Source organism: Synchiropus splendidus, chromosome 6 (assembly GCF_027744825.2).
Source record: "Synchiropus splendidus isolate RoL2022-P1 chromosome 6, RoL_Sspl_1.0, whole genome shotgun sequence".
Classification (NCBI taxonomy): domain Eukaryota; kingdom Metazoa; phylum Chordata; class Actinopteri; order Syngnathiformes; family Callionymidae; genus Synchiropus; species Synchiropus splendidus.
In genome coordinates this window covers 14,500,980-14,517,838 of record NC_071339.1, presented here as the reverse complement: position 1 = coordinate 14,517,838, position 16,859 = coordinate 14,500,980, and the positions used below count along the sequence as shown (strand labels likewise).

General features: G+C 47.6%; 1 protein-coding gene across 3 annotated transcripts in view; it reads left to right on the top strand.

The window, feature by feature from the left end:
- Window positions 1-16,859, top strand: part of foxp4 (forkhead box P4) — an 80,729-nt gene that overhangs the window by 48,542 nt on the left and 15,328 nt on the right. For 2 of the 3 annotated variants that reach the window (XM_053869355.1, XM_053869354.1), the window contains exons 4-9: window positions 3,790-3,912; window positions 6,734-6,844; window positions 10,643-10,781; window positions 12,474-12,675; window positions 13,838-13,936; window positions 15,147-15,245. In XM_053869355.1, coding sequence (XP_053725330.1) covers window positions 3,790-3,912; window positions 6,734-6,844; window positions 10,643-10,781; window positions 12,474-12,675; window positions 13,838-13,936; window positions 15,147-15,245 — 773 coding nt within the window. The remainder of the gene's footprint in view (window positions 1-3,789; window positions 3,913-6,733; window positions 6,845-10,642; window positions 10,782-12,473; window positions 12,676-13,837; window positions 13,937-15,146; window positions 15,246-16,859) is intronic. The other variant, XM_053869353.1, reaches the window with a different exon arrangement.

Below are 16,859 nucleotides of genomic sequence, written 5' to 3'. Positions count from 1 at the left end.
GAGAGGGATGGAGCCTTATTGAAATGCAAGTTATATCCTTCTTCTTCTCCGTCTTCCCTCCTGCGGGATTCCACGTCTTTCCCTCCTTCTCTTTCCCATCTTTCTGCTGCTCCCTCTCTTCCTTTGTTAATCAGTTAAACTCCCTCTTCAAACAACCCCTCTAATTACTCCTCCACTGTCTGTAAACGACAGGGCTGTCTTCTTCGCTCTCCTCCTGCCTCCCCCCTCATCCCCCCGTAGCTCTCTTTTCTCCTCGGCGAAGGTTGACCCCTGTCAGCCACCAAGCCCCCAGCAATGTGGGCTGGTGTGACGGACGCTCATGTAAATGATCGTATTCTTCAGAATGTCTCCCCCCTCATGTGTCGGACCACTTTGGGTTCCCGTGTGTAACTTGCATTATTTCATCCCGAAACACCATCATGAGGCATCGTGAGCCGATCAAAGACCAGAGCTAACAAGTCAGTGAAAACACAGACAGCGTCATTCAATTCGACTTGTGTTTGTTCAGTGTAATTTAGGATCCTCTGTAGGATTTGACTGTCTGTTCCAGGTCAAAAAACACATATACTACTGCTTTACCACCTTTTCTTGTTCAAAAATGCTTTGGTTTTTCTTTCCATACCAGTTTTCAAAGCATTTCTGAATATTTTTCCTGAATGAAATATTCACAAAATATTTTGCATTCACTCCTGTATTTAAAATCCAGCGTCTCTTTTATACCGCACAGAGATTTATACCCACAGAGATGGTTGGTTCCTCTAGGGGACCACCTCTGTGTTCACCTATGGAAAACAGGCTTGTGCTTAAAGGAAGAAAATAGTGACTGAATCCAGCTAAATTAGCAAAACATCCAAGTTAGAACTCAACTGGCGCCCTCTGTTATTGAGGAGGCTAATTGCAGATGTTCATTTAAAGGTGGCACCTCCAGCTAGTGCTCGCAGCCCAAGTCCTATTGAAAAGTCACCAGAAGTGAGAGTTCTAGCTTTATTTTAAACATTTTGTCCTCGCTTCCTACCTCCACCTCCACCCCCTCTTCCCCCCGTGCCCCCACCTTCGCCACTCAAGCACTAATCTACCACGCATCTCTCTCTCTTTTAAATTAACATGCAACAGAGGGGAAAAAAAGGGGGGGGACGACAGCCGGGAAAAAATTAAATGCATTTAATAAATGGCTGACTTTAAATCGCTGGGCCTTTCAGACTCTCCCTATTCATAGTCCAATGAAAGGGGAAATCATTCACCAGAAGAGACAAGGCGAATGAAAATATAATTCTGCATTGTGAGGCGCTTTTGTCCTGGCCCGTCAAATCGCTAATGGTGAGGCTTTTGTTTTGTGGCGGTGCTCTCAGCCTGGCGGTGTCTTATGGCGGTGGCAACGCATGCCCCATAATCATCACGCTTTGTGATATTAGATTATAGGGGCAATTAATGGCGTCAAACCTTAACTACACAGCGCACACGCACACATTCACACGGTACAGTGGATGAGAAGTTGCTGCTGCAGCCGGCACAGGAAGGTGCTGTAACTCCAATAATTATTACGCTTGTGACTTGGAAATGTCAATGGCGGTGTGTATAAAACAGAATATATTCGTTGTCAGGGAGGAAGAATGGGATGCGCATGAGCAATTAATTACAGCTTTTGCTGGCTGACAAAGTCAGGTGGCTGAGAGCGCCCATCGCACACCTCCTCACCAGCTGAAGCACCCCCATGCCCCTCAGCAAGTCTGACTCTGGACCAGTCAACCAGCCACGCTGGCCTCAGTCCTGATATCGCAGCAATAAAGCCACCTTCTGTGCACCTCCTAAAGCTCAGAAACAAGCCTGAAACATGACAAAACTAGGAAACATTTTGAGTATTCTCCCTCGTGGTTCAGCCCAGCTGGACCTCAACCTTTACTTCCTTCATCATCCATCATGAACGTTCTGTAATGGTCCTCTTCTTTATCGGTCCAACTCTCCGCTCCACATATCCAAACATCTGTCCTCCCTAACTTTGTCTCCAAACGTCTCCACATGTTCCACTGATAGACTTGCTTCTTATCTTCTCCTTTTCCAATTGACACATCTTCTGTCTCTGACTCTCTACATCATGGCTGTGACTCTACTGTCCTGAGAAGCTGCTGCTCTTGTCTCCCCCTCTTCTTCACTACAAACAGAACTGGTGTTTATCTGCTTCAAAATAGCATGAAAGGTTTCTATTTGAATAAACACGAAACAAATTTGGGGACAGTTCACTTCTCAGACCATGAATCCAAGTATCGAAGGAAGGCGTCTCTAAACTCTAACAGACAACGTTTTTCATCGAGGAGGTTGTTGCATCTGCCACGAAGCCAGAGGAAGAGTGGCCCCTCGGGGCCTCCACACAGAAAGAGCATCAGCTCTGGGACTCCACTATATCTGACTAAATATCTTTTATTGCCTCAGCTGTTCTGTCCTTATCCACTTTATTATTCCCTCCAACTTTTATTCATTCAAAACACGGAGTCAGCAGAATCGCTGCTGTTTGTGTGTGCGGCGCGTTTGTGCTTCTCACTGAGTGATTCCTGCGGTTAGTTTGCTTTGAGTTTTGCAGTGTTTGTAATCAGATTAGCGTCTGTGCCTATCTCTGTGTATGAACACTGCTTGCACAACAAATCTGCAAGAATCACCACATTTCTCTCCTCGGTCTTCACTCGCCTGCAGCTCTGTGTGTGGAGATAGACATCTGATCAGATAGCCACTTTGTTGTTCCTCTCCTCTTAGCTGAGCTTGAATGTGTGGAAAGCAAGTCAAAGCTAATCGTGTGTTCAGGAAGCAGATACCATTTTATTTTATTTTTTTTTTTTAATGGGCGATTGGAGATCGCTCTTTCATCTCAACATGTCAGAGAAAATGTGGGGTTTTTTTTTTCATTTAAAGCCGGAAAGAGTCAGCACAAGGTATGTCACAGAGCTTCTATCTAAGAACAGTAGCTGCCCCTTTAGTGGGGACTCTCATTGCTCTACCTTTGTGTGGGTTCTCCAGGTTCCTCCAGCTGGGCTGTAAATTGTCCCGCTAGCAGAGGGAGCCCCTCAAACACTAAGATAAAGCTGCTTTTGAGCCCATCTTTTCGGGATTCTCAGAATTTTCTGTTGACAACAGGCAAACAAACTTGGCTCTGTCAGTGTCAGAAGAGTGATGTCTTCATAGGAGGAGAGCATCAGGCCCACCTGCAACTATGAACATAGCTCTGATACATGTGAAGGCCCACCGACCCAGTGACAAATTTGGAGCTGTAGTTAAATAAATGAAATATGGAAAATGTCTGCTGAGCTTGGACACATGTCTCTGACATATAATCCTCTCCAGAAACTGTTATTTCAAAATGTCTGTGGGGCCACGGAGAAGTCAAAAACAGACACCAGTTCATAAACACCCAAGCAGTGGCGCCTCCAGCGTTTTTAACCACCAAAACAAGATATATAATTTGCATAAGGCTGAGAAAGTGTTAAGGTGGACAAATGTGAAGCAGCAACGTCACAAACAATGTGAGTTTAAACAATCATTTAAGTTTAGTTTTTGTTTACCAATAGCAACATATAATATTAAGTGCAAACTGCATGCAGCAAATCATGACTTCACATTTGGACAAGTTGAAGGCGTGAGACATTCTTTTTGAAGGTGATATTTTAGATGCGATAGGGCAGTGGTTAAGACCAGAAACAAGAGGGTCATGGTTCGTTGTCCTCTGAGGGTGTCCTCCTGCCCTCTTGTTCACGCCACATCAGGATGGAGCCAACACTGACGAACACCATCTGTCCTCTGCAGGTGCCCGTGTCCATGGCCATGATGAGTCCTCAGATGATCACTCCTCAGCAGATGCAGCAGATCCTGTCGCCCCCTCAGCTCCAGGCTCTTCTGCAGCAGCAGCAAGCTCTTATGCTCCAACAGGTGAGCGACGCACACTCTGGGTGAACCCGCCGCGGCGTGTTTGGATGCGCCTGTTTCACGAGGAGTTGACACACACTGGGTGTGATTGTATCTGTGGCAGCTTTGAAGGCAAACAGTCGTCCGCTGCCTTTTCTATAGTATCGCTGCTCGGAAATGTGCGTGTCGTCACCCGCCGGCGCTGCTGTGTTTGTGTATTCATGACCACTCACACACTAGCCTCGTGAATCACAACCACTCTGTCGGGGCCTAGCAGGTGGTTCAACAGGTTTCCATGTCAACAGTAACCTGTAAACAGTCTGCCGCGTCACACACAAGTCGCCCTCGCGCATGTGAAGGACCACACTCCAGAACCTGCGCTGAGATCAGTAATTGCGCGTGGATTTCTTCGCACTCATGCAGACGGCTGATTTAATAAGGAGTGGTGGCTTTAGGCGAGTATAAATTGCGGTGGGAAGAACTGACAAGTCGTACTGTAATGGATTTCTGTTCTGAAGAGAAAAGAGGGAGACATGTGGGAGAAGGAAAAAGTCACCCCCCCCCCGCCCGCACACACAATTAAAATCATTCAGCACTGCTCTCTTAATTAAGCAGCGCTCTCCTGAATATCTGCACATTCGGCACTTTTATACAGGCTGGCCGCGACTCTCGTGTGCACGGAAAGTGAGCAGTCGGCTTTTCGTAAACGCTCATGTTTGCTACAGTGTGCGCGACACGCTTTCGACCAGGCGCTTCAGTAAAGTCAAGGTCGTGGTAATAGGCTGGAGAGGTGAGTGCCTCACTTACACATACACTTAATGCACAGAGCCACTGAATCAAATCATTAAAAGACCTTAATTATCACTTAATTATTCCCTCAACTCTGCAGCTGTACGTGTGTGTGTGTGCGTGTGCTGGCGCTGGTGTGTGTGTGATGGGGAGGCGATCAGGAGTGGCGAGGCGAACAAAAGATATTAACTCCGCCTAAGGAGCAATAAAAGAGAGGAGAGACAGATGGACGAGGAAGAGGAGCGAAAAAGAAGGAGTTTTAAATAAATTAAAGATAAGAAGGAAGTCCATTGTAGCAAGTAAATTATGCAAAACTGGAGATTGAAACTGGAAATGTAAAATGACACGAGACAAGCAGGAGCATGGCTGTGAGAGGACGGGAGGACGGCACTGCGATGGGCTCACTGGAGGTCAGATAAATGAGAGACTGCAGCAACTGCGGCGCTGTGAAGTCATTCTCCTCTGAAAAGCCTCTTTGAACATCCGATGCACCGTGAAACAAAGACAAACGGCAGATGCACACATGTACAAGTTCTCAAGAGAACAGCCCTGCGCCTCCCCTCCAAACACTCTCACACACACACACACACACACACACACACGGCTGGTGTTTTCCTGTTTGGTCTCGCCTTAGTGCAAGATTTCAATCTTAATGGAGCTTCCTGGCTAAATTAGCGATTAGCAACACAAACAGACAAGCTGTGGTCAGTCGAGTAAATGTTGGTTTAAGTGGCACAAATACGCGTGTGTGTGCGTGTGTGTTCCTGCACACACTAAACTACAGTGCAGTGAAGTAATTACAGGGAATGCACACACTCCTAACCAGGGAAACACAAAATATACTGCAGGGTGATGGCCACGCGAATCCCTCACGACCAGTCTTTCATTTTACATGGAATATATAAGGAATAAACAGCTCTTTGTTTGATGTCTTTTTTCATTCAAAACCCCTGTTCGAGTGCTCTCTGTCAGATTTTCACAATAAAAGAGGAGGGTGAGGTTGTAAAGATGCATTGACATGATGGAGATGTTAAAACGCTTAACCATTTTCGACCAGCCAGCTGGGGTGAGAGGCAGGAGACAACCCTGGACGGGTGACCAGTCAGGACATAGATGAGAACGACTCACCTGCGGAGTCGTCGGTTATAATTTTTGAGTTGGATCAGAACCAGCAACCTTCTTTCTGTGAGGCTGCAGAATTATACTTATTTATCTTCACCTTGACAGCCACACAAGTGGTCTTATTTTGAAAATCCACCTGAGGAAATGTGAAAAATGGCACTGTGCAAATCAGAAAACTGTTTCAATGTTCACCTGTATTGTTGGATGGAATGTTTAGAAGAGCTTGGTGCAAAACAAACTGAGGTCACCTGACAGGATCAGCTCTCGGGAGTTTCATTTGACTGACACTCTTTTACATGTTCAGACTGCTGGTAGGTTACAGCACACTAGGGAAAGAAGAGCGTGAATAAAAGCAGCCATTCAAATGGTGACTTTCACCGTGACCCCTGGTGGTCCTGACTGAGCTCCTGGAACAGCACCATTGATCTGATGGATGTGTTTGCTCTGTTGGCGTTGAAGACGATCTCCAGCATCAAACTACTGGCACTATTGTTAGTTGCCCTTTTCACTCAGACAGCCTGTATAGGTACCAGCTGGCCTGAGAAATCTGTATGTTTTCCTCTCTTTTATTTCCTCCTCCTTTTCATGGCACATTCCTTGCAAGTGTGCGACTGGCCTAGTGTCCTTGTGTGTACCTGCTTTGTGGCTTCTTTGATAATTCGAGCAGCATGATGGCTTCCACATACATAATCACCTTGGAACTTGACATACCGTAATAGCTCGATAATCTTCCTCAGTGGTCGGCGTTGTCAATAACACAACAATGAACGGCGGCCTTCGCGGCAAGCGAGGAGCAGAAAGCACCGCAGTCCTTGAGACGAATGTTGTGTTTGAAGACATCCTGAACATATCAATGAGTGTGTATTGTTGAGGTTTGTTTTGACTCATATATGTGCCCCTCTCCTCCGTCCCTGCTCCCCCTTTCCATGTCTAGTTGCAGGAGTATTACAAGAAGCAGCAGGAGCAGTTGCATCTGCAGCTTCTGACTCAGCAACAGCAGCAGCAGCAGCAGCAGCAACAGGCCGGGAAACAAGCCGCCAAAGAGGTGAACTTCAGCAAGTGCTCTCTCTCACTCAGCTCAAGTACACTCTGAGATTCATAAGCGCACTTAAGCGCAGTCAAAGTGTTTGACATAGGCAGACGGAAGAATGCCTCTCAGGGTCTTACACGTCGAGGGACGATACATATGTAATACATATTTTCTGTAATCGCATTCTCCCTTTTCTCTGGAGCTCATTGTTGTTTGTGCCTCGATGTCTCTCAGCTGAAAGTGGATTATCATTTTTATTCCGCCAGTAAGCCGCGCTGAGGAAGAGTAGGAGTGTGGTGCCAAGCCATTCGTTCCGCATCCTCCCCAAGTGTTCATTTGCATGCCTTCAGCTCTAAGCCCGGGGTGAAATCTCTCTGTAGGAGGGGTCCGCCATTCTTTTAATTGTCAATTAACCCCGGCAGCACGAGAGCCTCCGCTGTTCTTGCCGTCTCTCCGACAGTATGTGCACAAACACGTCGGTTCAACCGCAGTTGCATTAAAGTCGGATAATAAAGAATCAAGTGGGATCGCCTCGACAAAGAGGATCAGCATCCGCACTCCAGCCGTCTGCAAGTTGACCAAACTTTTCTGGGAGACGTGAAGAAGTGAATGCTGAGGGGGGTCGTGTTATAGTTGATCGCTAAAATTGGCAAAAAATACAAGGCCTATTGATCATAGAAGAAGTGAGTGTTATGGATGAGTGGAATGTTATTGGATTTCCAGTCGTGAACAGTGATTCAAAACCCTTATGAGAGGGGAATTATCAGCTGTTTAACAGGACTAATCCTGACTCCTCCATTCAACCATCCACTTTGCACCACTGATCAGAGGTTGCAGGGGCAGCAGCTGGGGGAAAGAAGCCCGTACTTTTCCTGGACCCAACGTCTGCCCTGTTGGGCAAGTCCAGGGCGCTTCACCAGCTTAGCCACCTTAGCTGGCTTCTCGCCATTAGGAGGAGTGTCAGTTCAACTTTGACCAAAAGCTTGTAAGAAGAGAAAAGTAGATGGAGAATTTATTCATTTATTTCTGTCCACTTATTCCCTTGTGGGGAATTAGGACAGGAGGCTGGGGACACACTGAAAGCTGGCCAGCTTATCTCAGGGCATAGATTCAGCCCAATGTGCATCAACCATGTTTTTGGACTGTGGGAGGAAACCAGAGTGCCAAGAGGAAACCCCCACCAGCATGGGGAGAACACAAAAAGGTCTCAGGTTCACCCTAAGTGTTGCATTGAGCTGGAATCAAACCTATGATCTGCCACTGTGCAGCCACTGGGTGAAGTCAGAGTTTTAACATGTCGATGTGGAGCTGAGTGACTGAAGGATTATCGCCATGCAAGCATGAACCAAGGAAGCCAGTACGCAGAAAACCAACAAACTTGGACGGGCCTCCGGAGACTTCAGGATCAACGCATGAGGAGACACATTCTGGGTTTCCCCTCCCCTCTCCTCTCTCCCAGTGGGCTGAAATCACCCTCCCCCTCCTCCTCGCGCCGACAGCAGTCAGACAAGTGGACCGTGACCAAAGCAAACCAGTTGTGGTGGACTCGCATGTTGAGCGAGCGTCTGAGCCGCTCTGCCACTGTCCCAGTTTTCAGGTTTGTTGTCCTGTAACAAGGAGACAAGAGCAAACACTGGTCACAGCGCTCCACGCAGACGCAGGGCGCGAGAGGGTTGATGTGTGACGGTTCAGTGCACAAACACATACACTCGGGGAATCCGGCTCCCCGCTGAGCTGCGCGCAGCAGATATGACTAAGGCCCTTTGCAGCGCTCCGTGTTCTGTGGTGGCTGCGAGGCGTCAATCACGGCAGCCGCTGGAGTCGTACCTCTGATCTCACCTGGTCAGGCAGCTGCTGTCAGATCCTGAGACAGGACGAGTTTTCCTCTCGGAGATCTGCGCCCTCCAGCAGCCGCCAGACAAGATAACAGGGAATCAATGTATGTTGCCCCGCAAAGCGTAAACCAAGTTGAAGCTCCAGCAGGTTTGTGAAACCGTGTGAGAGCGAGGGAACAGAAGAAGACAATGAGGGGAGGAGGGACGATAAGAACCTTAAATCACTCTGCTCTTTTCAGCGTTTATGCTCGAGCGGCTGACTTTTTGACCCGTTTCCTTCTCTCCTGCGATTCCTCTTCGCTATGTGATGCATTCAAGTCAGTGTGTGTTTGTGTGCGAGCATTTGCGAGTGGTCAGGAGTCAGCTTAATGAAGTGACTCTGAACAAGAGTGGCGAATGTGTGTGTGACTGGCAGGCTCAGACAGTGTGTGATGTGCTCATAAATCACATTGACAGCCTGTTACAGCGCTAGCTTTGGCCACTCAGCCAAAGCTAATGTAAACAGAGCATCGACACACACATACATCCGCGCACACACAATGTGTGTTGTAAGGGGCGACATATCTCAGGAGGGAATCGGAGACAGAAGGGGCCAGAGGAAGAAATGAAACGGTCAGACATGGAAAGAGAGAGTGGCAGGGAGGTTGGACGGAGAGAGAGAGAGAGAGGCTGAGCGGGTGAAGGGTATCGATTCAAGATAAGACAGCGGTGAAGGGATTCGTTTTTGTTGATGGTCCAAAGAAGTGGAGCAAAGTTTGGAGCAGAAGTCCGACATTATCGTCCTCGCTTGTGCTTCAGCTGAGATTCATCAGTGTGATGAAGACGTGGTTTCCCGTTGGTAGCCAACAAATGCGCTGACTCGTGCAGGCTGCCGCGGCGCGTCTGCTCCCCAGACACCCGTCTGAGAGGAAATGACCCATCTGCCCTTCCTCAAAGACTTTTGGGCCGCCACTCGGGCCGCCTCGCACGCTCACAAACAGGCTCCTGCACAACTCTTATTTATTTATTTTTCCTCCAGTTATCTGGAAGAGATAAAGTCCGTCTCTCTCTGTGGAGCGGGCCGACTGGGACTTGAGTCCAGGTCCAACCCGACTGGCAGCGCAGGAACATTTATCATGGATACACACTCCTGCAGTCATGTGACCTCTCGCTCACGACCTGGTCCCTCGTGTCTTTAACTGAAGCAGCTTTAATGTGCAGCGACACAACTTAGTCTCAGACACACTGACGAGGGAGTCGCTCCCTGTTTGTTCCTGACTGCCTGGTGTACTGAAGCTTTCATGCCCGTTCCTGATACGGTCCATCAAATAGTGGACCTGGTTGTGGTTCACCTGAAATGTGTCAGTCATGGAATTGAACCTGCAACCCACATAGTTCCAACCTTTTGATGAGTCCACTTGACTTGTGTGTGATTGACTCGGTGGCTGGTTTGGCTTTAACACGGCTGAGAAATCGGGCGGACATAGTTCAATATGAGCAAAACTAGCATCAGGTTCAGAGCGGGAATCACTTCATGAAAACATTTATCCAAACTGTGTTTTTCCACCATGACTTGGACAAATGCTAACATTTTACCAATTTTTCACCTTCTATTTGGATGAATGAGATTTAAAGTCTGGAGAAAAAAAAATATTTGAAGGATTTATTGAGAGTTTTCTTCTTTTTTTTTAACTCAGCCAGTATGTTGGTGATGCTAACATATAGCCACCACTCTCCATGAAGAACGGTCTTTACTTTCTCCCTCTGTACTGAATGTCACGTCAAATGTTTCTGAAAGTTAAATAAACCCAGAAGTTGGTTGCTACAGCATAAAACATTGAAAAGAACTATAATAGAGTTTTGGTCATTTTCTTTCTCGCTCAAACCTATTTGTCATGTGAAAGATATTAAACGGAGGTCCAAGTCCTTCTGTGGTCTTATAAAAGCTTCTCTCTCCGGGCTGATTTATGGAGCGGTCGTCTCTGTGTTCTCTGCTCAGCAGTTGGGCAGCAAGCAGTTGGCCTTCCAGCAGCAGCTCATCCAGATGCAGCAGCTTCAGCAGCAGCACATCCTCAACCTGCAGAGGCAAGGCCTGGTGCCCATGCAGCCCACCGCGGCCATGCAGTCCCTGCAACAAGGTACGGTCCACACGTGGTCACACGCCGCCGGCAGCACGTGAAGCCTGTTAAGATAATCAGCCTATAAAAGATGAAAGAGAAGTCGATTGGTGGGTTTGTGGAAGGTACTCATTTGGATAATAAGTAAAATATGCCACTAAGCCTCCTGCTAGGAGGTGCCTGCTTGTGTGTGTGCCTGAGACTAGCCAGATGCAGGAACATCATCGGTTTGCTATTGCTGTGCCCACCAGACTCCCTTCGTTTTTAGGGGATAAAAGTTGATGCTGCCGGCTCCGCCCCTCACTGAACATGTGGGCCTTTGTCCACTCGTGCACGTGGGCATTAAGGTCGCTCGAAAGAATGCTCTCAAGTAAGAATTGCACTGGCGCGACACAAAAGTGGAGTGATACTTGGTTTGTTGAAGGCAGAAAACAGAGGGGAATCAGTCGGGATGAGGCGAGAGCGATTTCGACAACAATTCTTGGGACAGTTGCAAACTACTGCGCCTCCTGTTCTCCCCCCTCCCTCTGCATCGGAGTGGAATTTCCCTGCAGTGTGAAAGAGCTGGTCCATTGTGACGGCTCAGCCAGGCGTGAGCTCGAGCATTCCTCTGGTCAGCCATGCCACACAAACACACATACACACACACAAATTCACATAATTAAACACACACAAATGCACCCACGGATGCTCTGCCTCAAAGAGTTTGGTGGGCAGACGGGCCGATGGGTGGTGGGACTGACGTTGTTGGGCAGTGTGTGTACGATCTTGTATAGCTGTACTTGTGGGGAGCAATTTGTGTAAACACACCTCCTTGTGGGGACCTTTTGTCCGGTCCCCATGAGGTTAAGCCTCAATTTGAGGATTAGAACTTCCAAAATAACTGGGGAATTCTAATTGAATTTTGAATATGTTTGTTAGTTTGTTCAGGGTGAGAAGCTGGAGAAAGCAAGGAAGTCAATGAAATGTCCCCACAAAACATACAAGCATGACATGTGCATGCGAGTGTGAGCGAGAAAGTCTTAAATCAACACCAGCACAGGAGACCTAAAACACACACAATAGATCAAATTCACATGGAAAATTTTCCTTATGACAATCTCCACTGTCCGTCCACTTGATCTCTTTGAATTTACTGAGGCTGCTTGAGCTGAAAAAGGAAGCACTCAAACAGCCTCTCAGCTACTTCACACTTTCACTCCTGGGTGTGTCCACACTTTTGTCCGGCTAACATGTGTCCACACACACATTCACGAGCATGAATCCATGAACACACACTCACTTAAGTTTTGTTTTGGCGGGACCTCCGAAGAATGCAGACAAAGCAGACATAATATTTGGATTACTGCAAGGTCTCCGAGTGTGCGTCCGCGCTGATGTGTGTGCATGCTAAGATCCGCTGGAGTCCACTGTGGCGTTTGGGCGTCTCTCTCGGTGTGAAAGTGGAGCAGAAATAACAAAGCTGTGACGGGAGAAAGCCAAAGAGGGCGCCCACCCTGTTCAGACAAATAGTGGTAGTGACAGGATCAGCGGTGCCGGTGGACCGCCGTGTTTGCCCAGAAAATTGGAATATAATAGAGGAAATGTGATGAAATAACAGCCGCATTGTCCAATTAGGCTGTTATTTATACTTCTTCACCACTCCCTCAGAAGCGTCGTCCGTCACAGCCTCTCTTGCTGTGCCCTCATGCTGCGCTCTGTTCTGCTCTCCAGCAATGTGTCCGTCGGACCTCCAGCAGCTGTGGAAGGAGGTGTCCGGGGTTCCCAGCAGCGAGGAGGCCCTGAAGCAAGCCGAAGGCCTGGACTTGAGCACCAACAGCTCCAACTCTACCTCATCTTTCCCCAAAGCTGCCACTGCTCACATCCCGCTCCACAGCCTGTCCAACGGACAGAGCCACACCCCAAAGAGAGACAGGTAACGTGGACCCCCTCCATACATCTGAAATATAACTGCTCCACAGCCGTCTTTAACCCTCAAATTGATTTGGTCCAAGAACTGAGAGGTGAAGTTTGACATGTTTCTTAACCAATCATGAACTAGTGTTTTGCAACATTAAAAAGGCAGTGTTGTAAACAGACTTCAGGACAAGATCAAAAAATATATAAGATGCATAGTTTTTTTAATAACATAAGAGAAAATGAATTAATTTTTTTTTAAATGTATATTAAAACCGGTCAATACATTAATATTTATTTCAAGACACTTTTCTTATGTAGCCATTTTCTGCGGCCTATTTTAGTTCTGTTCTGTATTAAGCACAGGGACACGTTGAAACCAGTTATTTCACTGGACTCTGAAACTGAATATTTCCTTCATAAACCGTTGAAGTGTTTGTTGGACGGTGGTGGTAGAAGTTCGTCTCACCTGGTAAATTACAGTTTTCTTGACCTGGTTCTTGTCCATGAACTCTACTAAACAGTGTATCATGGAGGGTAACCAGGAAGTGGCATATGGTGCTGAACACTATCATTCATTCTTGAGAGAGCAATATTAAATTTAAACTCACTGGGCCTTTTCATTTTTCACTCATCTATTTTTCATTCCATCATGAAATCAATCCTCACACTTCTGAACTCACTTTAACGATGTTCGTCTTTGCGCCGTAATGGCGGTCCTTTCACTCTTTTCATCACTGGAACCTGTTCTGGCTCGTGAATTTTTTTGCTCAGTGAAACATGCAAGAATATGTTTTGGGTTTTTTTTAAATCAAAAGTTTTATAATTTATCCGTAACATTTTAGTCACGTTTAATACTGGACACAGGGTGATAAAATTTCAGTCGGATCTGTCCACGTTGGCTCAAACACCAAATGCGCATTCTCCAGTGTTTAGCAGTGTTAAACAGGAAGTAAAGTTGGGTGGCTGAGCTGTATTCTCCATGTATGGGTCAGTAGCCGTCTCCATCGAGGGCCTAGCTTTTATTCACAGTAGCGAGCTCACACCCATGTTCTTATGCCTGGATTGTGCAGAAGGCCTGCGCCCTGTGTTGACTTTGGTGGAGATGTGAGTCACTTGTGTGAGGGTTGTGTTGTCCCACGGCTGTACCAGCTGCTTATGGGCCTGTCTCCGTTTTTAAGAGCAAGACTGTTTGAGTGGATATCCTCCTTCACCAAAGCAGACAGCGGAGACGACCATGTCACCCCTTACTCCAAAGGCAGTCAACCCCCCAGCAGCCAGTGAGTAGCACCAGCACACACACAAACATGCAGAGATGGCAACAAGTGGGCCGTGAAACATGAGCAGAGCCACTGTTGTGTATCACCATGATGATGTTGACGCTGTAAAATAGGTTTGTTGCGTTGAGACTTTGGTGCTGTCAGAGAAAAGACACTCCAACATCAGGTTTTGCCTTGAGAGCACTGGAGTTCCTTTTCATCCCGGTGAAGAGCAGGATCTGCAGAAGAATCCAAATCAGGATCTGACTTCAGTCCATCAAAGCCTCCCATGAAAACCATATATGCAGTTGTATTTACGATCCAGCCTCCAGGTCGTCGTTTAAGAGCCAAATATTTTCAGAGGTGGATCTTCACGCAATAGTTTAGCACGTTAGCGTGTTAACAATGGGAATGTGGTCGCCAGCCGTTGTCATGTCTGTTGACTCAACCGCCGCCAGGACACACACACACGTGCGCAGACAGTGCGCGTCCGACCGCAGCTCGCTCGCACACATGATCAGGAGGAGCAAGGGAGCCATGTTTCCATCTGCTCGACAAGTGTTTTGTGTTAGGACACCCTTCTGATGTTCGTTCAGGAGAATCCCCATTCCAGTCTGTGCTCCCACACACACACACACACGCATACGCGTGTTTCTGTGGCGACAGCGTTCGCGGGCAAAAGTCCAGGTCTGAACCACATCTGCTACTGACACACAAACACGCACACATGCGCAGATATGTTGTGTTCTATGGATGAAAACCAAACTGTCCACACATAAAAGCTTATATGTGGAGATACACACACACAGACGCGCACACTCTTACCACAAAAGAACAACCGGCGCATGATGGCAGCCGCCTCCAATCAGTCAAGGATGGTTGGTCTTCAGCGGACTCCTGAAATCAAAGATCATAGGACGCACACGTGCAGCGTACAAGCTAGTGACAACAGAGACAGGTCATGGACTTAAACAGTGCCTCTGAGGTTGCTGGACCAATTCCCGTGTTTGCCTGGCTTCTGAAACTGACCCTCCTCTGCTCTTCATGCCTGTCTCCACTTTTGGCTCGCAGAGCTCCCAGCTAATGACTGCTAACCAGACTCAGATGCTGCTGCTGCTGCTGGTGTCTGACCCATTAACGCTTTGCTTTCTGCCCTACAACTCGTCTCTTTATGGCTGTGTATTTGTGAACCGTTGACTAATGGTGTGTTTTCATGCCTGTGTCTGAGCAGTCACGAGGAGCACGCCAGCTCCCATCCTCTCTACGGTCATGGAGAGTGCAAGTGGCCCGGCTGTGAAGCGCTGTGCGAGGACATGGGACAGTTTATCAAGTAAGTCCAGGAAAACAGAAGTAAGGATTTGCATTTCAAGTCACAGTAACTCTGCAAAGGTCTTGAAAACCCCAGGTGAAGTTAGGCTTGGCCCTCATGCTGCTGTCATGTCAACACATCAGGTAGAGTTAGAAAGTGATTCTGAAAGTGGCTTTATTTTAGCCTCCAGGCTGGCGGGGCACCTATTTGTCTGAGACTCACAGGTGAAGCTAGATATCTGGTGTCGATTGCAATGTCTTCTCAACACACATTACGTGTGTGTCCCTGCTCCGCCCTTTGCATTTTCAGTCACCTCGCCTCTTCATCGGCTACATTCGATCTCACAAAGCATGTTAATGTTTATGAATGTAGGCCACCATTATAGGGACCAGTTCCCTCTGAAGACACCTCACACCAGAGGATCATGTAGCATCCTTGGTCAGGAAACATCAGGATCAACACTTCTCTGTTATCATTGTGTGTGTTAGCCCCTTAAAATTCAATTTCAGAAGTCCTGCCTCAACTGTTTTTTTGTTTTAATCTAAATTGTTTTAATTTAAAAAATATTCAATCTTGGGGAAAAAGGCACTTTTTTAAACAAGTCTACAGCCATTAAATCCAAATAAACCCACCTGTGTAGAACCACAGTGGTGAAAGGGTTAAGAAAAAGTGAATTATTGTCCTCACATTTCTTAATATTGGTGGAGCTCACATTCACAAGTGCACATCACATGCTGCCATAGCAACCGTTAAGAGATCAAACCTCCAGCCCAATTCTTCCTTCTCAGCCGCCGACGTGTTGCTACATTCTTTCTCCTCCTTCATTTCATGTTTCCTCGTTGCCAGTTTCAAGTCAATTTGTGGGGGCCGCCGCTGCGCCCGGCCGTGACTTCCTGCTGCCTCCTCTTCTGTGGCAAAGCGTACAGCTGACATCCCATGGCACTCTGCCCGCTAATGATGGCTTCACACGCTTTTAATGAAGCTCTAAACAATCTCCTACTGTCATTATCAATGTGAACCTCTGCAGCTAGTTAAACAAGGGGGATATTAATATGCCCGGGTGATGAAATACATGCGCGCACAAACACACACACACATTATCATAAAAGTGTGTGTAGTGATTGTGATGGCATCAGACAGGCAGATCAAAGCTGCGAGGCAGGCTGGGAAAGTTTGGAGAGGAAAGCTGTTGTTTGGTGTCTCATTTCACGTAGCCCGGGGGCAGATGGGAGGAGGGGGAGGAGGGAGCGTGCACGAGAGAGAAGCAGCAGATGAAAAAGAAGAACCGGTGACAGATAATGCTCTAAGTCCAGCGATGCTCTCCGCCGGAGCCAGTCTTAGTCATCTCCCCAGGAGGGAGAGCGGAGGAACAGAGGAGGACACTAGAATGTCTTCTCCTCCTCCCACTCTCCGTCTTCTGCTAGAACGCTCGGGCTGTGGTTGATGGAGTTGGGTGTAATGTGGGTTAAAGCCTTGTCTGCCAGCGCTACGAGGAGTAAACAGAGCCTCATTGTCGGGACAGATCCAGAAAAAAAATCCCAGCTACTGTTTACTGCCGAGCTGGGGAAGGAGCGAGGGGGGCGGCTCGGAGTGGAGGGAGGGGGGTGAGAGTCCATCATGCAGGGGCTGAAGAAG